The 24,048-nt window shown below is 41.1% G+C and overlaps 1 protein-coding gene across 1 annotated transcript in view; it reads right to left on the bottom strand.

Moving 5' to 3' along the window:
* LOC133616011 (vesicular glutamate transporter 2.1) overlaps positions 1 to 24,048 on the bottom strand; it is a 40,922-nt gene that overhangs the window by 16,617 nt on the left and 257 nt on the right. Inside the window, exons 1-10 of the mRNA XM_061974990.2 lie at positions 23,863 to 24,048; positions 23,064 to 23,319; positions 21,108 to 21,226; positions 19,053 to 19,167; positions 13,777 to 13,864; positions 13,595 to 13,681; positions 8,455 to 8,597; positions 8,157 to 8,306; positions 4,739 to 4,871; positions 4,356 to 4,466 (exon numbers count right to left, since the gene is read on the bottom strand). The exon at positions 23,863 to 24,048 is cut by the window's right edge and continues 257 nt beyond it. Of these exons, the coding sequence (XP_061830974.1) occupies positions 4,356 to 4,466; positions 4,739 to 4,871; positions 8,157 to 8,306; positions 8,455 to 8,597; positions 13,595 to 13,681; positions 13,777 to 13,864; positions 19,053 to 19,167; positions 21,108 to 21,226; positions 23,064 to 23,319; positions 23,863 to 23,936 (1,276 nt within the window). The 5' untranslated portion in view covers positions 23,937 to 24,048. The remainder of the gene's footprint in view (positions 1 to 4,355; positions 4,467 to 4,738; positions 4,872 to 8,156; positions 8,307 to 8,454; positions 8,598 to 13,594; positions 13,682 to 13,776; positions 13,865 to 19,052; positions 19,168 to 21,107; positions 21,227 to 23,063; positions 23,320 to 23,862) is intronic.

Below are 24,048 nucleotides of genomic sequence, written 5' to 3' on the forward strand. Positions count from 1 at the left end.
CCGTTTTCAGTGGGAGGTGGGCGTAACTGTGTGCTGACATAGTCCATCCTTAGGGCCTCTCTGGCCATCTCACACCGGCCAGCGATGGTCAGGGCCTCCTCCAACTCAGTTGCTCCCTGCTCATGACATTTAGCTCTCAGAGCCAGGTCGAGTCCAGCCAGAAATCTGCGAAATTTCTCCTCTTTCTGAGCTATATCACCATAGCCTGGGAACGCCTCTTGGACTAGCTTGCTTATGTCTGCTGCATATACTTCCAGACTCTCTCCGGGAGCACGTAGGCGGGCAGAGATGTTTGCTCTGAAACAGTCTAGAAAACGTTTTTGTCCAAAAGCCTCCTGCAATTTCTCTTTCACCTGATCATAGTCCACCTGAACGGCAGCTGGCAAGCTATCCCATAGAAGAAAAGCAGCCTTTGTCAGCCGCGTGGGTAAAATCCTCACCAGTTCATAGTCTAAGCTACTGCCCGTGCCTCCAACCAGCGCCTTCACTGCTCCTTCATATTGTCTGGCCCAGCAGGGGAAACTTTGTTTTTCCTCACCGGAAAATGGCTGCGGCAGTTCAATCTTTACATTGCTGGCGAACGATCTTTCTCCACGTTGCTCTCTGTAGCTATAGTCCAGCGGGTCCTCGCCTTTATTCCACATAGCAGCAGTAAGATGAAAGAAGTCTTCGTGCTTTCTGACAAGACGACGCTCCGCCGTTGCTAGCTGCGGCTAACTGAGATGAAGCTAACCGACCCTCCTAACTTTACCGTAATTAGACGTCTTTCTTTTGCGGGACCAGGATCCCACCGCTGCCACCATTGTAACCGAGGGTTTATATATGTCGCCTATACGGTATAAAACTACAAAATAATGAACACGGAGTCTCCAGTTTACACGAGGACCCTTTATTTACCTTCTTTCCAAAACCTCCGCTCCACTCCAACAACGTGACATCACTTCCGCTCCTAGCGCCTTCAAAATAAGAGCTCAAGGCATATACTGTATTACAGCGTATAACAGGAACTTAACATCACCAAGAGGAAAGCCCATAAAAATAGGTTACACATGTAAACAAACTACGGTGAGTTCAAGGACCGCCAAAATTAGTAGGACAAAACGGCGCTCACCAAATACTCGAATCAGTGAAGCATGTTTATTATAAACAGTGTGCTTTATAACAATTAGGGAGGTTTGTGTTATGTTTGTCCTCCTATAGAAACCATATTAAAACAAAAAATATATTTTTCCCCCCTCATCTTTTTCCATTTTTCATACATTTTTTAAAAAGCTCCAGAGAGCCACTAGAGCGGCGCTAAATCATGCGGCTCTCGAGCCGCGGATTGCCGACCCCTGCATATACTAACAGGAAATAAATAATCGGACTGCAATAAATACAGTTGATTGATCAATCAGAAAATTATACCATCCACCACATCAAATTGCACATTTCCAAATCATTCAGCTGAAGAAACAAATTAGGAATTCAGTTACCCCCTGGAATTTAAGATTATAAATATTCCTGTATATTGTTTATTTTTTACCATGTACTGTCTACACTCTACACTAAATTACAGATCAGTAAGGCTTTCATAGTCAATTAAATGTGTTGCTCATTGTTTACTGTTCAGCTACTGGGAACCCTTTGGTTTTAAACAATGTCACTGTATGGGGGCAAGGCGTTGACAATTCTAAGGGCCCACAGCCCACACTGCCACGCAAACACAGGCAATGAATGGGGTAGAGGGGCCCACACCGATTTTATTTCGGGAGACTCAGAATTCCTAGCAACTGCCCTGTTTTTATGGTTGCTAACACCTTTCTTAAGTGGAATCAATCATTTAGATGTTCACTAGCATGAAATCTCACAAAATTTCACACAAAAAATTTCCAATAATACTGTGCATTGTGGTGGTTTGAATGCCAAGGCTTCATTTTAATTCAAAATTCAAGTTAAAGTACCAATGATTGTCACTCACACACACTATGTGTGGTGAAATTTGTCCTCTGCATTTGACCCATCCCCTTGTTCACCCCCTGGGAGGTGAGGGGAGCAGTGAGCAGCAGCGGTGGCCGCGCCCGGGAATCATTTCGGTGATTCAACCCGTAATTCCAACCCTTGATGCTGAGTGCCAAGCAGGGAGGTAATGGATCCCATTTTTATAGTCTTTGGTACGACTGGGCCGGTGTTTGAACTCACGACCTACCGATCTCAGGGCGGACACTCTAAACACGAGGCCACTACAAATCGCATGACTTTTGGAAGAGCTTGGCTTTTTTCCACTATACCAGGGGTGTCTCAAGTAGGGTTCATTTTTAATTGGCCTACAACACATTCTGAAGACAAAATAATCCCGTCCAGAATTAAAGCATCACACAAAGAAAATTCTTACTGTATATGGTCTTTGATGATTTCTGTGTGTCATGTCATGATGAACATGTGTACAATTTCCAAGTGTGCTTAAAGCCCTTAAAAAGGTTTTAGTTGGTGAAAAAGAACGAATTATAGTAAACATTAATATTAATAAATGAAATATCTCATGTGGGAAGATTGGATATTACACTAATCTGCTTTATTACTACATTGGATAATACACTCATTTGCTTTATTACTATAACACAGGTGTTTTGTTCAGATAATTCAGCAAATATGGATTTAACTAGTAATTCTCAAACTGTGATACGCGCACCACCATGTACTGTAGTGGTACGCCAACATACTTGCCAACCTTGAGACCTCCAAATTTCGGGAGGTGGGGGGGGGCGTGGTCGGAGGTGGAGTGGGGCCGTGGTTGGGGGGGCGTGGTTGGGGGGCGTGGTTAAGAGGGGAGGAGTATATTTACAGCTAGAATTCACCAAGTCAAGTATTTCATATATATGTGTATATATATATATTTATATATATATATATATATATATATATATATATATATATATATATATATATATATATATATATATATATATATATATATATATATATATATATATATAAGAAATACTTGACTTTCAGTGAATTCTAGCTATATATATTTATTTTATTTTATATATATATATATATATATATATAAATAAGAAAAATACTTGAATTTCAGTGTTCATTTATTTACACATATACACACATAACACTCATCTACTCATTGTTGAGTTAAGGGTTGAATTGTCCATCCTTGTTCTATTCTCTGTCACTATTTTTCTAACCATGCTGAACACCCGCTCTGATGATGCATTCTGCTTCGTCTCCTTGTTGTGTGCGCAGTTGTGCACTGCACTCTCTAAAAGCCCTATATGTTATTGTCACATATGCATGTACAGTAGATGGCAGTATTGTCCTGTTTAAGAGTGTCACAACATTGCTGTTTACGGCAGACGAACTGCTTTACGGTAGACGAAAACGTGACTGCTGTTGTTGTGTGTTGTTACCGCGCTTGGAGGACGTTAATGAAACTGACTAACAATAAACCCACATAAGAAACCAAGAACTCGCCCTCGATCATTTTACAGTTATAACGTGATTGGGCAGGCACGCTGTTTATATTGTGGGAAAGCGGACGTGAAAACAGGCTTTCGACACGTCACTCAGGTCCGCCTAAATTTCGGGAGATTTTCGGGAGAAAATTTGTCCCGGGAGGTTTTCGGGAGAGGCGCTGAATTTCGGGAGTCTCCCGGAAAATCCGGGAGGGTTGGCAAGTATGTACGCCAAAGACGTCTGTAAATATGTTCTGTGTGCGAATGTTGTCTGTCTATCTTTGTTGGCTCTGCAATGAGGTGGCGACTTGTCCACGGTGTACCCTGCCTTCCGCCCGAGTTCAGCTGTGGTAGGCTCCAGCCCGCCCGCAACCCCGAGAGGGACAGGCAGTAGAAAATGGATGGATGGATGGAAATGGAGTATCATTGTTGATGATGTTTGTGCAGTGTGTGTAATGTAAATAAACATATGCCTTGTTTTTAATAAATACTTTGGCCTACTACGCTACTGTATTTTAATGTTGGTCATTATGGTGGTACTTGGATAGCCAAGTGTTTTCTGAGGTGGCACTTGGTGATACAAGTTTAAGAACCACTGACCTAAAATATATTGTACTGGGTTTAGTATCTTTTATGTACAAAATGTGGAAATAGTGTCAAAGTGCTTTGAGTACCTTGAAGGTAGAAAAGCGCTTGTCAAGTATAGTTCATACATCCTTCAATTTTCACTGTAAAACATGTGTTTGCAGTGAACATGTGACTGCAGTCGAGAGGACACTTCAAACCAGTTGCAAGCATTAGTATTTTCTCACAAGATAGTGGAGTTGTGTCTAACTAAGATTTTTTTTTTTTTTTTTTTTTTTAATATAAAATTTTTTATTCGTACCAAGTTGGTTGTCTACTAACCTGATATAGCAAATCCACTGAAGCCCACTGCCAGCACCAGAAAGGATATGGCCACCCCTTTGCTGTGGGAGTATCCTACCACCAGCAGCAGCGTAGCCTCCATGCCAAATCCTAACAAAGAGGGACGGCAGGTCGGACACACGAGCACACAAAAGTCCACAGGCTATTGGCCGCCACAGTGCCGATTGAATTAAGCTCCATGGTCCGCTCTCAATTACACCAGTGACGGATACCAAATCAATGTGCAATGACAATCAGTATTGTATTTTACAAAACTACACTACCAGGCAAAAAGGGGAGCAGTAGCTATGAAACACCGTGACAGCAACACCCTTTAAATGTGCAGAGAGAAGTGTGAAAATTGACACTCATGTCTTCCTCACCTCCACAGTTCATGATTTTTCTGACTGTTGTTGTTGACAGGATGTTATTGCTGCGCAGGTAGTCCGCCAGCTGGCCGCCAAAGGGCACGATGATGGTCATCACCAGATGGGGCAGTGCAGACACAATGCCAACCTACAATCACAGGAACCCCATCAGCCACATTAGGAGTGAATGATGCTAAATACAGGTATGTAAATATATATATATATATATATATATATATACATACCGTATTTTTCGGATTATACAAACCCCGTTTCCATATGAGTTGGGAAATTGTGTTAGATGTAATGATAAACGGAATACAATGATTTGCTAATCATTTACAACCCATATGCAGTTGAATATGCTACAAAGACAACATATTTGATGTTCAAACTGATAAACAGTTTTTTTTTTGCAAATAATCATTAACTTTAAAATTTGATGCCAGCAACACGTGACAAAGAAGTTGGGAAAGGTGGCAATAAATCCTGATAAAGTTGAGGAATGCTCATCAAACACTTATTTGGAACATCCCACAGGTGAACAGGCTAATTGGGAACAGGTGGGTGCCATGATTGGGTATAAAAGTAGATTCCATGAAATGCTCAGTCATTCACAAACAAGGATGGGGCGAGGGTCACCACTTTGTCAACAAATGCGTGAGCAAATTGTTGAACAGTTTAAGAAAAACCTTTCTCAACCAGCTATTGCAAGGAATTTAGGGATTTCACCATCTACGGTCCGTAATATCATCAAAGGGTTCAGAGAATCTGGAGAAATCACTGCACGTAAGCAGCTAGGCCCGTGATCTTCGATCCCTCAGGCTGTACTGCATCAACAAGCGACATCAGTGTGTAAAGGATATCACCACATGGGCTCAGGAACACTTCAGAAACACACTGTTTTATATGTATTTTTTATGTATGTTGGTCGCTACATCTGTAAGTGCAAGTTAAAGCTCTACTATGCAAGGCGAAAACCGTTTCTCAACAACACCCAGAAACGCCGTCGGCTTCTCTGGGCCTGAGCTCATCTAAGATGGACTGATACAAAGTGGAAAAGTGTTCTGTGGTCTGACGAGTCCACATTTCAAATTGTTTTTGGAAACTGTGGACGTCGTGTCCTCCGGACCAAAAAGGAAAAGAACCATCCGGATTGTTATAGGCGCAAAGTTGAAATGCCAGCATCGGTGATGGTATGGGGGTGTATTAGTGCCCAAGACATGGGTAACTTGCACATCTGTGAAGGCGCCATTAATGCTGAAAGGTACATACAGGTTTTGGAGCAACATATGTTGCCATCCAAGCAACATTACCATGGACGCCCCTGCTTATTTCAGCAAGACAATGCCAAGCCACGTGTTACATCAACGTGGCTTCATAGTAAAAGAGTGTGGGTACTAGACTGGCCTGCCTGTAGTCCAGACCTGTCTCCCATTGAAAATGTGTAGCGCATTATGAAGCCTAAAATACCACAACGGAGACTCCCGGACTGTTGAACAACTTAAGCTGTACATCAAGCATGAATGGGAAAGAATTCCACCTGAGAAGCTTAAAAAATGTGTCTCCTCAGTTCCCAAACGTTTACTGAGTGTTGTTAAAAGGAAAGGCCATGTAACACAGGGGTGAACATGCCCTTTCCCAACTACTTTGGCACGTGTTGCAGCCATGAAATTCTAAGTTAATTATTATTTGCAAAAAAAAAAAAAAAAAGTTTATGAGTTTGAACATCAAATATCTTGTCTTTGTAGTGCATTCAATAGAATATGGGTTGAAAAGAATTTGCAAATCATTGTATTCCATTTATATTTACATCTAACACAATTTCCCAACTCATATGGAAACAGGGTTTGTAAATCGCAGTTTTTTTCATAGTTTGGGGGTGCGACTTATACTCTGGAGCAATTTATGTGTGAAATCATTAACACATTACCGTAAAATATCAAATAATATTATTTATCTCATTCACGTAATATATCAGCAATCGTCACACACTCACGTCAACCAATAAAAATTTGCCGGGGGCGGGTCATGGCAGAAGTGCATTGTACCTATGAAATTGATCATTTCAACATTGGCGGGAACTTATAAAAACTGAGAAGGGCTTTAAGGCAGTCCTGCGCAACCTGTGGGATCAGTGGATGATGGATGGAGAGCACAGCTTCACGGTAACGGGGAGAATGTGCCATGCAACTTTTCTAGATGTCATTGGATGGATCGACAAAACATAGGCTTCAGTGACAACCGAAACCATCCTGTCCGGATTCAGAAAGGCTGGAATAATTGGAACTGCAACTGACGATGACTCTGACGTAAACAACTTACCGATAGAAGAGGAAGCGCCGCATTGTCTACCTTTGGAGTTGGCAGAGTTGTTTAGAAGTGACACCGAGGAAGAAGATTTAATCGGATTTAGCGATGATGAGTGACAGATTGTTTGGTAAACGTATAGCATGTTCTATATGTTATAGTTATTTGAATGACTCTTACCATAATATGTTACGTTAACATACCAGGCACGCCCTCAGTTGGTTATTTATGCGTCATATAACGTACACTTATTCAGCCTGTTGTTCACTATTCTTTCTTTATTTTAAATTGCCTTTCAAATGTCTATTCTTGGTGTTGGATTTTATTAAATAAATTTCCCCCAAAAATGCGACTTGTACTCCAGTGCGACTTATATATGTTTTTTTCCTTCTTTATTATGCATTTTCGGCCGGTGCGATTTATACTCCGGAGCAACACGCATTTGTTGACAAAGTGGTGACCCTCGCCCCATCCTTGTTTGTGAATGACTGAGCATTTCATGGAATCTACTTTTATACCCAATCATGGCACCCACCTGTTCCCAATTAGCCTGTTCACCTGTGGGATGTTCCAAATAAGTGTTTGATGAGCATTCCTCAACTTTATCAGTATTTATTGCCACCTTTCCCAACTTCTTTGTCACGTGTTGCTGGCATCAAATTCTAAAGTTAATGATTATTTGCAAAAAAAAAAAATGTTTATCAGTTTGAACATCAAATATGTTGTCTTTGTAGCATATTCAACTGAATATGGGTTGAAAATGATTTGCAAATCATTGTATTCCGTTTATATTTACGTCCAACACAATTTCCCAACTCATATGGAAATGGGGTTTGTACAACAATGGAATGTCAGACACTTTGCCACCACTAGCTCAGTTTTGCCATATGCTCGCAGCTCAAAGGGGAGTGTCGTATCGAGTTATATCTATGTTCCTTATGGCCAGTTTTTAATACGCAATATATCTCCCTTGCATGCGGTTTGTGGTATTTGTGTAGATTTTTGGTTTTGGATCATTTTTGTGTCCGGAGTGTTTGGGCATCGCTGCAGAATTACCCCTGCCGGCCACCATAGGCTTGCACTTTGCTGCTTTTTCATGACATATATTTCAATAAAGGTTCACCTTGCTGATCTCAAAGCCAAACACTTCTTCAAAGTAGGCAGGCTGGCTGATGAGTAGCAGGTAAAATGTCCAGCTCCTGCAGAAGTTGGCCACGATTATTGCATAGACGGGCATCGAAGTGAAGAACTTTCTCCAGGGTGTCTTGTATTTCTGTAAAAGATCGGTTAAACGCACTTTATTTAACTGCTTGTTGTGTCAACTAGAACTGGCCGTGTGACCAGAAACTACATCAAATGGTTCTAAGTGATACTGTAATTACTGTCTACTGATACTTTTGTTGGCTTATCATACTCCTCACCTCAGCAGGACCCATTAGATTGGCACTCTCTCCAATGCTTTCCTCAATGTAGCAGCGCTCCTCGTCAGTGATGGTAGGGTGTTCAGCAGGGCTCTCATAGGACACCAATATCCAGAACATGTACCAAAAGATGCCGACACATCCTATGCATCACAAGCAAGATAATTGCAAACAGGTTATTGTTCCCATTGTTGTTCTAACAGTGCATCCGGAAATGATTCACAGCGCTTCACTTTTACCACAATTTGTTATGTTACAGCCTTACTCCAAAATGGAATAAACACTATAATGACAATGGGAAAACATTTTTTTTTTTTTTAGGAATTCTAAAAAAATATTTTGAACATTAAAAGTAATACATCACACACACATAAGTATTCACAGCATTTGCTCAATATTTTTGTTCATGCACTTTTGGCAGCAATTACTGTCATGTCTGTGTAATCATGTTTTGTCTTAGTCATGTTTTGTTTAGTTTCTGGCTTTTTCACTCCCTTGTCCTGTCACCATAGTTACCCATTAGTTTCACCTGTCATGTCACGCACCTGTTTTGAGTCACGCACCTGTTGTTAATCATGTCTGTGTTATTTAAGCTTTTCATTTTCTGTTGTTCGTCCTGGAGTCATAGCCTTTCTCACCCTGCTATCCTCGCATTTATGCCCCCTGTCACACTCTGTCCACGTCTGCGCACTTCATGTCCAAGTAAGTTTGTTTATTATTGCCACAGTTAGTGTTTTTTATTGTTCATAGTTTTTTGCCCCCGTGCAAGTCTTTTGTTTTCATTAGTCAAGTTGTACATCCGCCTTGAGCGCGCCTTTTGTTCTTTTGAGTGTTATTATTAAAAATGTATTTACCTTCAAGCCATGTCCGATCCAAATCCTTTTGCATCTTGGGAAAACAAAAACTCCACAGTCCAAGTCATGACAATTACAACCTCAAGTATTTTTAATATGATGCCACAAGCTTGGCATACCTATCTTTGGGCAGTTTTGCCCATTCCTCTTTGCAACAACTCTAAAGCTCCCTCAGGTTGGATGGGGTTTGTGTCGGTGCACAGCCATTTTAAGATCTCTCCAGTGATGTTCAATCAAGTCTGGGCTCTGACTGGGCCACTCAAGGACATTTACAGAGTTGTTCTAAAGCCATTCCTTTAACATCTTGATTGTGTGCTTAGGGTCCCTGTCCTGCTTCAAGATAAACCATCGCCCCCGTTTAAGTTCAAGAGCACTCTGGAACAGGTTTTCATCCAGGATGTCTTTGTACATCGCTGCAGTCATCGTTCTTTCTATCCTGACTAGTCTCCCAGTTCCTGCCACTGAACAATATCCCCACTGCATGATGCTGCCACCACCATGCTTCACTGTAAGAATGGTTTTGGCCTGATAAAAGGGGTGCCTGATTTCCTCCGAACATGACGCATAGCATTCACGCCAAAGACTTCAAGCTTTGTGTCATTAGACCGGAGAATATTGTTTCTCATGGTCTGAGAGTCTTTTAAGGGCATTTTGGCAAACCTTTGCGAAAGCATGGCTTCTGTCTGGCCACTCTACCAAACAGGCCGGATTGGTGGATTGCTGCAGAGATGGTTGTCCTTCTGTAAGGTACTCCTCACTCCACAAAGGAATGCTGACGCTCTCACAGAGTGACCATTAGGTTCTTGGTCACCTCCCTGACTGGGGCTGTTCTCCCCCGATCACTCGGTTTCGACGACCCACCAGCTCTGAGTTCCAAGCTTCTTTTATTTACGGATGATGGAGAGCATTGTGCTCATATTTTTGTACCCTTCCCCAGATTTGTGACTCGAGACAATCCTGTCTCTGAGGTCTACAGACAATTCCTTCGACTTCATTCTTGGTTGGTGCTGTGCCATGCACTGTCAAGTGTGTGACCTTACACTGTACATAGACAGGTCTGTGCCTTTCCAAATCATGTCCAACCAACTGACTTGACCACAGGTGGACTCCAATTAAGCTGTAGGAACATCTGAAGTACTATAAGCTTAAACAGGATGCCCCTGAGCTCACTTTTTAGCTTTATGACAAAAGCTGTAAATACTTACGGTGTGTACATGGGATTTCTTAGTTTTTTATCCATCCATCCATCCATCAATCGTCTTCCGCTTATCAGAGGTCGAGTCAACGGGGGAAGCAGCCTAAGCAGAGAAGCCCAGATTTCCCTCTCCCCAGCCACTTCATCCAGCTCCTGCCGAGGGATCCCAAGGTGTTCCCAGGCCAGCTGGGAGACATAGTCCCCCCGACGTGTCCTGAATTTTCTCCGTGGCCTCCTACCGATCGAACGTGCCCTAAACACCTCCTAAGTGAGACGTTTGGGGGGGCATTTTGACCAGATGGCCAAACCACCTCATCTGGCACCTCTCTATGTGGAGGACAAGCGACTTTACTCTGAGCTTCTCCCGGATGACAGAGCTTTAGCCGCTTGTATTCGTGATATTGTCTTCACGGTCACAACCCACAGCTCATGAACATAGGTGAGGATAAGAAACCTGTAAATTGAGAGCTTTGCCCTCTGGCTCAGCTCCTTCACCACGACAGATTGAGACAGGGTCCACATCACTGCAGACTCCGCCCGGATCCGCCTGTCAATCTCCCGAGCCATTCTTCCCCCACTCGCTAACAAGACTCCCAGGTACTGGAACTCTTCCACTTGGGGCATGATCTTCTCCATAACCCATATATGGCACTCCACCCTTTTGCAGGGGATAACCATAGACCAGGACTTGGAGGTGCTGATTCTCATCCCAGTCGCTTCACACTTCGCTGCCAACCGAGCCAGTGAGAGCTAAAGATCCTGGCCAGATGAAACTAGAAGGACCACATTATCTGCTAATCTGGCAGACACGAAACCGGATACCCTCATCACACTGATTGTGCCTAAAAATGTTGCCCATAAAAGTTATGAACAGTACCAGTGTCAAAGAACAGCCCTGGCAGAGCCCAACCCTCCCTAAAAATTAGTCAGACTTACTACCGGCAAAGCGGACCAAGGCCTCAGGAACGGACCGCAGCACTCCCCACAGGACTTCCAGAGAGACACGGTCTAATGCCTTCTGTAAGTCCACAAAACACATGTAGACTGACTAGGCAAAGTCCCATGCACCCTCGTGGATCCTGTGAGAGAATAGAGCTGGTCCACAGTTCCACGACCAAGACGAAAACCACACTGCTCTTCCTGAATAGAGGGTCGACCATCCGGCGTAGTCTCCTCTCAAGTACACCTGAATAGACCTTATCAGGAAGGCTAAGGAGTGTGATTCCAGCATAGTTGGAGCACACCCTCCGGTTCCCCTTCTTAAAGAGAGGAACCACCCCAGCGGGTCTGCCAATACAGAGGCACCGCTCCTGATGTCCATGCAATGTTGCAGAGTATTGTCAACCAAGACCTGCCACCAAGGATATTTTTAACTACCTCAGCAACCCCAGTCACATAAATAGGACGTGTAGTGGGATTGAGGAGGTCTTGGAAGTATTCCCTCCACCGATCGACAACATACTAAGTCAAGGTCAGCAGCACACCATCCCCCACCATACACGGGGTGGTGTGCTGCTGACTAAGGCGGCCAATGGCAGTCCAGACTTGTTTCGAAACCATCCGGAAGTCATTTTCCACGGGGGTTCCCCAAACTCCTCCCATGTCCGTGTTTTTGCCTGTGCGACCACCGAAGCCTCACACCGCTTGGCCTGTCTGTACCTGTCTGCTGCCTCCGGACCGCATCCCTCACCCCTGGTGTTCACCAGCGGATTCTAGTATTACCACCATGACAGGCACCAACCACCTTGCAGCCGCAGGTCCGATCAGCCACCCCGACAATAGAGGCCCGGAACATGGGCCACTCGGACTCAATGTCCAGCAACCCCCTCATGACATGTTCAAAGTTCTTTCCGAGGTGAGAATGGAAACTTTTTCTATGGGAGACTCTGTTAGAAGTCCACAGCAGACCCTCACAATGCGTTTGGGCCTGCCAGGTCTGATCTGCATTCTCCCTCACAATCGGAGCCAACTCACCACCAAGGGGTGACCGGTGGAAAGCTCTGCCTCCCTCTTCACCCGAGTGTCCAAAACATGAGACTGCAAATCTGATGACACACCCACAAAGTCAATCATTGAACTTCGGCCTGGGGTGTCCTAGTGCCAAGTGCACATATGGACACCTTTATGATTGCACGTGGTGTTCGTTATGGATATGTGATGAATGCGAAAGTCCAACAAGAAAACACCACTCGGGTTTAAATCAGGCAGCCGGTTCTCCCAATCAAAGCCTCTGTTGAAGTCCTCCAGCAGAACAAGGGAATCACCTGGGGCAGCACTCTCCAGTACTTCCTCTTGTGAATCTAAAAAGGGCGGATACTCTGAATTGCTGTTTGGTGCAAAAGCACAAACAACAGTCAGGACCCGTCCCCCCACCAGGAGGCAGAGGCAAGCTACTATCTCGTCTACTGGGTTAAACTCCAACAAACAGGCTCTGAGCCGTGGGGCAACAACTATTTCCACCTCCCAGATTAGAAGAGACTCCAGCCTCTCTCGAGAGAGGACTGATTCCACAGCCTTTGTTATGCATAGAAGTGAGTACGATTAGACCCAGCCGGAACTTCTACACTTCGCGCACCAGCTCAGGCTCCTTCCTCCCCAGCGAGGTAACGTTACACGTCCTAAGAGCTAGCTTCTGTAGTCGAGGATCGGACTGCCAAGGTCTTTCTACGGGTGCCGCTAAGCTCACATTGCGCCCGACCTCTATTGTCAAAATGGGGTATTGTGTGTAGAATTTAGAGGACTAGAATGAATGTATTGCATTTTGGAATATGGCTGCAACAACAAAATGTGGAAAAAGTGAAGCGATGTGAATACATTCCAGATGCACTGTAAGTCGTGTTTACACACATTGTTTGGCAGACTGAGAGAACAAAACCCAGAAGCTGTTTCCAGTACAGACAGAAACATGGGGGGTAAGTTATTGACAGAGCAAAGCATTTTGGAAGGAAATCAATACATGGTCTGCCTGGATAAATCCATTTGACTTTCAGTGAATGCAATGATAGTCAATCTCTTTTGATTTGACCCGAGCTCGTGCATACTATATTCCCTTTACATAATAGAACAAGTATTGTACAGTAATGAACCGTACCATAGACGTAAAACACTGAAGACCAGCCTGAATACTGAACCAGGATCCCAGCCATAGGCATTGCAATCACAGCACCAGCATAAGAGCCTGAAAAATAGAAGTTGTTGGCGGACATGAAGAATTCCCAACAGGAATATGTCATGAATGTGAAAACCATCGAAGACAAACTCTTTCATATTTACCACAGAAGGAGATGGTGGCCAGACGACTCCTTTCAAGTGGAGGAGCCCATTTACTCCAGATGCCATGACAGGCTGGGTAGGTGACTCCCTAAATAAAAATGATAAGAATTGTTATGCATTTGGTGTTTTGCAAATGCACATACACCCCAATTTTGACATGATGTTTTTTTTCGTTTTGGAACAGAATTTTCTCCAAAATACATGTACAGTATGGATGTAACAAACTAGTCCCCAAACAAAGAATCCCATATGTTTATGACTGTCTTTTTTATTGAGTACGACCTCAAAATAAGCCCCCATGAGTTGCAAGTGCCAGCACTTAGATACAAAAAAAATTAGAAACACTATTGAATTCAAGAAATAACTCATAGTCAAGTGCAAAAATGACATACGCATGGCCGACAAAAGTCTTGAATAAATATAAAAGCAATGTTAATTTATCCATTTCATTCATAATTTATATGTATATCATATTTTTGGAGAGTACAACTATAATTATTCTCTATAAAATGTTTTGCGTTCATATTTGTTGGTGTCTGAAACAGATTAATTGGATCATTTCTATTAGGAAAAATTGCTTTAATAATAATAATGAATTTCATTTGTAACGCACTTTACATTTGTTAAAATCTCAAACTACAAAGTAAAAAATTAAAAAAATAAAAACAGAAAGTTAGAATATATAATAAAAAAAATTAAATAGAAATTAAATCATGACACACACTAGATAAATACTAGATCAAACAGAAACATAGATAAAAATAGAAATAAAAACATGAAAGCACTGGATAAAACAGATAAGCAAGCAGTGTATTTAAAAACAAGAAGGCAGAGAAATAGATAAAAGCTGTGCTTTGGTTTTTGTACAATCCAATCTTATTTTGACAAAATCCAAGGTCCGCAAAACAGTTCCCAAAGACTGTTAAGGGTCCTCATTGTTTCCATCCATCCATCGTCTTTCGCATATCAGAAGTAGGGTCACGGGGGAAGCAGCCTAAGCAGAGAATCCCAAGGCATTCCCAGGCCAGCTGGGGGTTATAGTCTCTTCACCGTGTTCTGGTTCTTCCCCGTGGTCCCCTACCGGTCGGACGTGCCCTAAACACCTTCCCAGGGAGGTATTTGGGGGTATTTCTGACCAGATGCCCGAATCACCTCATCTGGCTCCTCTCGATGTGGAGGGAGCAAGGCTTTACTCTGAGTTCCTCCCGGATGACAGAGCTTCTCACCCTATCTCTAAGGGAGAGCCCCGCCACCCGACAGAGGAAAATCATTTTGGCTGTTAGTACCCATCGTGATTTTGTCCTTTCGGTCATAACCCAAAGCTCATGACCATAGGTGAGGACGGGGACGTAGATCAGCCGGTAAATTGAGAGCTTTTCCTTCCGGCTTAGCTCCTTTTTCACCACGACGGACCGATGCAGGGTCCGCATCACTGCAGACGCCGCATCGATCTGCCTGTCGATCTCACGATCCACACTTTCCTCACTCGTGAACAGGACCCTGAAATACTTGAACTCCCCCACTTGTGGCAGGATCTTCTCCCCATATGGTACCCCACCCTTTTCCGAGCAAGAACCATGGACTCGGACTTAGAGGTGCTGAGTTTCATCCCAGTCGCTTCACACTCAGCTGCGAACCGATCCAGTAAGAGCTGAAGATCCTGGCCAGATGAAGCCAGCAGGACCACACCATCCGCAAAAAGCAGAGACCTAATTCTGCAGCCACCAAACCGGATCCCCTCAACGCCCTGACTGCGCCTAGAAATTCTGTCTATAAAAGTTGTAAACAGAAACGGTGACAAAGGGCAGCCCTGGCAGAGTCCAACCCTCACTGGAAATGGGTCCGACTTACTGCCGGCAATGCGGACCAAGCTCCGACGCTGATCAATCAGGGAGCAGACCGCCACACTGAGGTGGTCCGATACCCCATACTCTCTGAGCACTTTCCGCAGTACTTCCCGAGGGATACGGTCGAATGCCTTCTCCAAGTCCACAAAGCACCTGTAGACTGATCGGGCAAACTCCCTTGCATCCTCAAGGATAGTATAGAGTTGGTCCACAGTTTCACGACCAGGACATATACATCATTGTTTATGATACGTAATATTTACAGTTTTCAGAAGTTCATGCACACTTATTATTGGAAACTTATTGTGTCTATTTGGGCCACTCAATGGTTTATTTGAACCGTTCTTTCTCCAGAGTCGAATGATAAAATAAACATCTTCTTCCCCTGATGTATTGACTATAATGAAGTACTTCATCTTCAGTTAATATGAATTATAAAATATACGTACACCACCTCTAATATTTGATAAAAGTTTATTCTCGACCAGATGCTATTTGTTTCCATCAACAAGCTTCGGTCAAAATCCTGGCTGACTATTTGAGCTATCTTCTTGGCAGACTTGGTAGAGTTCATTCAAATGATTGTTTTTCATGCATAGTCTAACAGGGTCGAGGTCAGAGCATTTTATTCTTAATTTAGTCAGATTCATCCATTCCAAAACCAGTGTTCATGCGTGTGTCAGGCTGTGTAGGTGACGAACCCCAAGATGCAGAGAAGGCGGCAGGCATTGTGCGGGAAAACATTATTTAATGTTAAAAAAAATAAAGAATAAAGAAAAGACACCAACCAGGAACTAGGAATGGACAAACTGGAAACAGTGAACAGGAATCCAGCAAACAGGGACTCGGAACAAAAAGACAGTAAGCTACAAACAACTACAAAATATAGCTTACCGCATAAAGCTACACTGATATCGACACGACAGGTCGGAACGACAATAATCCAGCACTGACTGGAGGGGGAGGCAGGTTTAAATAGCAGATGACTGATTGACACCAGGTGTGGCCAGGTGCCAATCAGCCACAGCTGAGGGGCAGCACTCAGAGAGACAAACAGGAAAGTGAACCAAAATAAGAGTGCTGACAGGAAATAAAACAAACACAGAGGAAAAACTAAAACTTGACCAAACTGTCAGGGACAAGCCTGACAGCGTGTTTATTGTGAGGACATAGCTCAATCTTTATCTCTTCTGATTATAAAATATTTGGCTTGTCAATATGGGCAGTTGCAAACTTCAGCCGTACTTGAAGTATCCTCTCAGTCTATGAGTCATTATGACGTACTTTATGAACATATTTCAGAGTGGACAGTGACACTGGTGTATAGCAGTTTTCAGTTCATTGCAGGCTGAAGCCTTGGTGGTTCCTGGGTTGTTTCTGACCATCCTAACCAATAGGGACAAATCAAAAGAACTTGTACGTACATGCAATAGTTTCATCTGATGAGCTTGGAGTTGTTTAGCCATGGCTCCAAAACGTGTGTAGATCTACTATTTTCCTACTATAGTTTTTGGACGTACTAAATGTTCTAAACATTAGTTGATCCAAGAAGACAGTGGTGTCAAACTAATCTTTATCATCGGACACATCTCAGTCACGGCTGCTCTCAACAGGGTACTTTTAACTGCAAGACTATGTAAATTTCCCCTTTAATTTAATTATTATCATATCGTATGCCAACAAACTGATGGAAAAAGTGCTTGGCAATCGGAAGTCAAAGTGACAAATATTAAAGTTCAACTATTGTAGAAATAACTTCACAAAGGGTTTCAAAGACAGAATAAATGCTTGAAATAGCTCTTTGCATCAAACAACATTGAGTTAAGAAGAACTGCAGATACATGCGGTACATTTTTTTCCCCTCAAAATTGAAACATATTCAGCAAAAATGCCGAAATGCATTCTTGACACCCATTTCCAGGTCTTTGCGGGCAACATAAGATAATGTAGCAGACCAGATGTGGCCCCTGAGCGTTAGGTTCGCAATAAGGGCTGTCCAACAAATGATTGTAGATCAGTCATGATAATTAATAGGCCTGCCCCCTAGTCAAGTTAAACAATATTTTAGAACCGTTTTGCTACGTGTGGTTGAATTTACTTCAGAATGACTTTAGGTTTTCATTATTAATACGTTCCAAAAATGTCAGTTAAAAGCCAAATTATTCCAACACGGAAGTAACTTTTACCGTAGGAAACAATGCAATTAATCTGTTCCAGGTACCCCAAAACAATATCAACACAAAACACATTTTACAACAATACCAGTTTGTTTTAAATGCAGTAAATAATCTGGAATATAAATAAATGGCGAATAAGATGGATGCATGAACATTTAACTTCATTTTTAGCTTTTTTTGAAAACTGCAAAGGGACCACACGGACGCCACCTTTGTACTTTGCTACCAGTTCTTACTTGAATGTAATAGTCTTTCTCACCTTTCTATCTATTTGGCCCCATGGTGGCTTCTTTTGCAGCTGTGCTCAATAAGATAAAGCCAGTCATTTCCATATGGGATTCTATGTTTGGGCACTTGAGTCCACAAAATGATACATAGGCAAACGGACTATATTGTTACGGGCGGTTAGGCATTTTGGAAAACAATCAGGTCGAAAATCAGCGACTGAGCCACAACACGCGGGATTCGTTGTATGTGCACGTGATTCCATGGAACAATATGCGAGATACTTTGTTGGGCGCATTGTTTGGACGTATACGGTTACTGAATCATATGAAAAGTGGGGCGTACGAAAACCGAGGTACCACTGTAAATACATGTATACATTTTACACCGATTAAACCTGTGTGGATTAAAAGAAGAAAAAAAACATCATTCCCATGTTTATGCATGTATTGCATCATTTTCCATGGAACACAATAATATTAAATCGAGACAATGTTTAGCAAAGATGAATATGTTCCATTAATTAAAGGCTGAACAAATTACAAAAATGTCTAGTAGTGCAGCTATTAAATGTTCATCACTTCACTCATTTGAACAACCTGGGCAAACATAATTTGCAGTATGTAGGTCATAGATTATGTAATTTGTATGGTGACCTAGTGGCCTTTTTTTTTTTTTTTCTTCAACTGTTTTTTCGAAATTTCAACACAGACTTCGAAATAAAGATTTGTCAAATTGGGTGTGTGGCCATGAAGCAATACTGTATGAGCATTTACCTTTCTACATTCATTTGCGTAAGGATTTATATTGTAGTGAAAGCGGAGGCCCACAAAGCCTAGACTGGATCAATACTGCACATCTCAGATTTCCCCAGGCTGAATATCAAGTGCACTTTACACTCTGTCCTTTTGCTTTTCCATAGTGTAAAACACAAGCAAGTCTAGGTCTGCATAACCCTTGTCTATTCATAGCCAGACGCACCGTGCAGCATTTCTATTAATGAAAAAAAAAAAAAGAGGCTCCTTACCTCCACCAGCCCTTGTAATATCCTAACGAAAATCACGCAGCCATAATGGACTCGGGCAGCCGAGGGAATGAACATGTTGAGTGTTGACGTGAGGACGATGGCTGCACCAAACACCCTTTGAAAAAAGATTACATGGGACATTATTAAACACTAAAACTGCTCGAACAGGCTGAACCGTTAAATACACATCAATAATGATAATTGTTTAAATGTTTTATAATTCTAATCTATTTCCATAGAATGTATCTATTTCTGTAGAAATAGATCGCTACCACGCAGGATTATAATCCAATATTCCGACCGCAAATGGCCCACGTGCCGCAATTTGGATATGTGTCTACTTATAAAATCCCCCCTAAAAATGTTTCTTTTTGTGCACTTGAATCATCCATCATTCTCTCTTACGTTTTGAAGGAATGGGATAATTAATAAAACATGCTCCTATAATAGTAGCTGCTCCATTAATAATTCCATAAACACAGCACAGAGCAGACATCATCAAGATGAATAGTTAACGCAGGAAAACGCCTCATCACTTTGTGTCGCTTAGCAACCTTGGAGGGGAAACAGCTCCCATGAAAAAGAAAAACCTGTTTTCCCCCGAAGACCATCCATTTTTTTTCTACCGCTTGTCCCTTTCCGGGATCCGCAACATGTTTTTATAATGCAAATGTTAAAAAGCAATGCCGAACACAGATTTAAAATGTGGCTATTAAATGAGAAATAATTTATAGTAGCTGGGAAACAGGCTATTGCTCATTCCTGTCACGTGTAGCATGTGGGGGCGGGGCCTAAACTGGTCGACTGCTTGGTCAGGAACGGGACCAATTAGGCAATATATATATATATATAAATATATATACATATATACATATATATACGTTTGTCAATTAATACAAAAATAACACAAATTCGGCCTTTTTTACATTCAGGATTATGTTACCATAATGGTTTATATTAATTAAAATACATACTGTATGTCGTTATGATGGATGTTTTAGAAAACAAATAAAAGTAAAAATCTAAAAATATAGCAAAGACTTGCTATCAAATCGGCGATTGGTAGTCAAATGTCAGCGTTTATGTCAATAAAGGCCATTGTATGTCCCCTGAGGAAGACTGCTTAGAACTAGGGATGTCCGATAATGGCTTTTTGCCAATATCCAATATTCCGATATTGTCCAACTATTTAATTACCGATACCGATATCAACCGATACCGATATCAACCGATATATGCAGTCGTGGAATTAACACATTATTATGCCTAATTTGGACAAGCAGGTATGGTGAAGATAAGGTACTTTTTAAAAATAATAATGAAATAAGATAAATTAATTAAAAACATTTTTTTGAATAAAAAAGAAAGTAAAACAATATAAAAACAGTTACATAGAAACGAGTAAGTAATGAAAATGAGTAAAATTAACTGTTAAAGGTTAGTACTATTAGTGGACCAGCAGCACGCACAATCATGTGTGCTTACGGACTGTATCCCTTGCAGACTGTATTGATATATATTGATATATAATGTAGGAACCAGAATATTAATAACAGAAAGAAACAACCCTTTTGTGTGAATGAGTGTAAATGGGGGAGGGAGGTTTTTTTTTAGGTCGGTGCACTAATTGTAAGTGTATCTTGTGTTTTTTATGATGATTTAATAAAAAAAAACAAAAAAAAACCGATACCGATAATAAAAAACCGATACCGATAATTTCTGATATTACATTTTAACGCATTTATCGTTAGGCAGGCCGATATTATTGGACATCCCTACTTAGAACCCCGTGGCCCCCCAGGTAGATCATTAACAGGTGGAACCATGCCCGCCCCCAGCCTCCAAGGACCTGTATGTAGCTGAAGCAACACTGCCACACCTTCATTCACACAGTATGTATAATATATATATATATATATATATATATATATATATATATATATACAAATGTGTTTTTTAAACACCCACGTTCCATCAGTATATGTATGTCTCTTTTTGCTTCCATGATTTTGAAATAATAAATATTTCCCTGAAAGTGTACAAAGGTGTTCCTACCTGTTTGCAGCCAGCCTGGAGGAGATGTATCCTCCTGGGATTTGAGTCACAATGTAACCCCAGAAAAAGGAGCCATGAATCATCCCCACCGTCTCTGGATCCCAGTTGAACTTGGCTTTCTGGAAAAATCCATTAAGCAATATTAACAAAAAAGAAGTATTTTTTTCAATGTTGAGTAAAATAGGATGATTAAAATGTAAAGTCATTATTAATGCCAATGTGTGCGATAAATGGCTTGATAGGGGTGTCCAAATTGTGGCTCCGGAGCGATTGGCGGTCTGCAGCTTGATTTTCACTGGTGACTACATGATTATTTTAAAGGGGGAAATAATAAATTATTGAGCAATGTTATTTATAACAAATAATATTCTATCTAATTATATCGCTCTTGTGGTACCAAAAATAATTACCAAAAATATTGATTAAAATATATTTAGCATGTTTTTCTTACACTGGTGTGGTTTTCGTGTGTTTGATAATAATACAAAGAAATACATGTCATTTTCATAACGAACATTTGTGGATGTGATGCATTATTGTGAATTATGTTGCATACACAACAAAATAATAGTTTAATAAAAATAATATAAAAAAATCCAACTAATAAACCAGGGCCTGTTTGAAACGGGCTAAATGTTGGCCCTATGCAGAATTTAATTTGAATGACAATTTTTTTATCTTTTTATTTTTTAATATAAAACAATTCTTAGTCAACCTTAAATTTATTTTGATGCATGTTTTGTACTAAAACGAATAATGCTAAAAATAACAAATTTAACATTATAATAAACACATAAATGTCGATTATAGAAAGACCAAGACCAGCACTATACACTGTGTGTCTTGGGGTGGGGGTGGGGGTGGGGGTTTGGGGATGTAGGGAAATATGCCATAGTATAATTTAGGGATGTCCGATAATGGCTTTTTGCCGGTATCCGATATTCCGATATTGTCCAACTCTTTAATTACCGATACCGATATCAACCGATATATACAGTCGTGGAATTAACACATTATTATGCCTAATTTGGACAACCAGGTATGGTGAAGATAAGGTACTTTTAAAAATAATAATAAAATAAAATAAGATAAATAAATTAAAAACATTTTCTTGAATAAAAAAGAAAGTAAAACAATATAAAAACAGTTACATTGAAACTAGTAATTAATGAAAATGAGTCAAATTAACTGTTAAAGGTTAGTACTATTAGTGGACCAGCAGCACACACAATCATGTGTGCTTACGGACTGTATCCCTTGCAGACTGTATTGATATATATTGATATATAATGTAGGAACCAGAATATTAATAACAGAAAGAAACAACCCTTTTGTGTGAATGAGTGTGAATGAGTGTAAATGGAGGAGGGGGGCTTTTGGGGTTGGTGCACTAATTATAAGTGTATCTTGTGTTTTTTATGTTGATTTAATAAAAAAAACAAAAAAACAAAAAAAACAATACCGATTATAAAAACCGATACCGATGATTTCCGATATTACATTTGAACGCATTTATCGGCAGGCCGATATTATCGGACATCTCTAGTATAATTTCCAGTGACTGAACATGAAAGGGCTAGGAAATACATTTGCTGTAAAAAAAAAAAAAATCCATAGGGACCACCCTGTCATTTATTAATTGACATTTTTAGACGCGTTTCTTAATTCAAAACACTGTCACTTGAAATAAGGAGGGGCCTTCCTGCATGGGCTGAAACAATGCATTCAATTGGTTAGAAATAATAATTAATGAACAAAACTAAACCAATAAATCAGGCCCTGCAAAATGGCTGCAATATATATATATATATATATATATATATATATATATATATATATATATATATATATATATATATATATATATATATATATATATATATATATATATATATATATATATTAATATTAAAAACCATGCAGGTGTGGTGCTGACGTGTCAGGTGTTGGCCACACCTCCTTGATGATGATCTTTCCGTTCTGGTGGACGGTGCTGTTGTTGACCATGCCCACGATGGCCACTCCCAGGTTACACCTGATGCCGAAGGAGATGCAGAAGCCCAGGCCGCTCATGATGGCGATGATGTAGCGGCGCGGCAGGCCGAAGCACTTGCAGTCGCACAGCGGCGGCTTCCTCTCCGCGGCCTCCCGGGGACGCCCGTCCTCCGTCAGCTCGATGACTTCCCCGCCCTTCTGTCTCTTCTCCATCACCCTGAAATGGAGTCCCCCATGTAGTCACGGCAATCCAATAATAAGCATAATAAATTATTATTTCTTGGAATATTCATTCGTGGATGTGTATTGAATTTATATTTAAGCTTGGAGGGGGAAATGGCTATTTTTTAAAGATACAGTAAGTACCGCATTGCAGCATCACTTTTACCCTCATTAGCATTCAGCCCAGCAGGCACGTCAGTGGGCATCCCCTTTTTTTTTTTTTTTTTTTAACACACCCACATTTTTCTTGGAATTATTGAAACCCTAAGAACGGCTTTATCACAATAACGTTTTTGTTTGTTTTTTTTTTTTTTTCATTACAACAAAAAAACAAAAAACAACATGTTCTCCTTTTCTTTACGTTTTACTGAATATTCTAATAAATAAAAAAATCCTAAATTTGCATTTTTTAAATTTGTGACTAATAGATTGATGCCATCCTGATTGCGTAATCTCACGTGCCGAGACTGCAGCAGTGTGTGGGGGAAAAAAAACAGAAAAAAAAAAAAACACGCAGGTGTGATGTGGGAGTCCTTACCTGTGCAAGTGACCCAAGGTCTTTCCCGCCAGGTCCTTCATTCCCACCGTGGCCTTGGTCTTCATGGACTCCATATCCAGTCTCTATGGGCCTGCTGCTGCTGCTGCTGCTGGTGTTATTGTAGTCTGTATTTTTTTTTTTTTTTTTTTTTTTTTACTACCTGCTTGTCATCATCCTCAAGCCGAC

This window comes from Nerophis lumbriciformis, linkage group LG15 (genome assembly GCF_033978685.3).
Source record: "Nerophis lumbriciformis linkage group LG15, RoL_Nlum_v2.1, whole genome shotgun sequence".
Classification (NCBI taxonomy): domain Eukaryota; kingdom Metazoa; phylum Chordata; class Actinopteri; order Syngnathiformes; family Syngnathidae; genus Nerophis; species Nerophis lumbriciformis.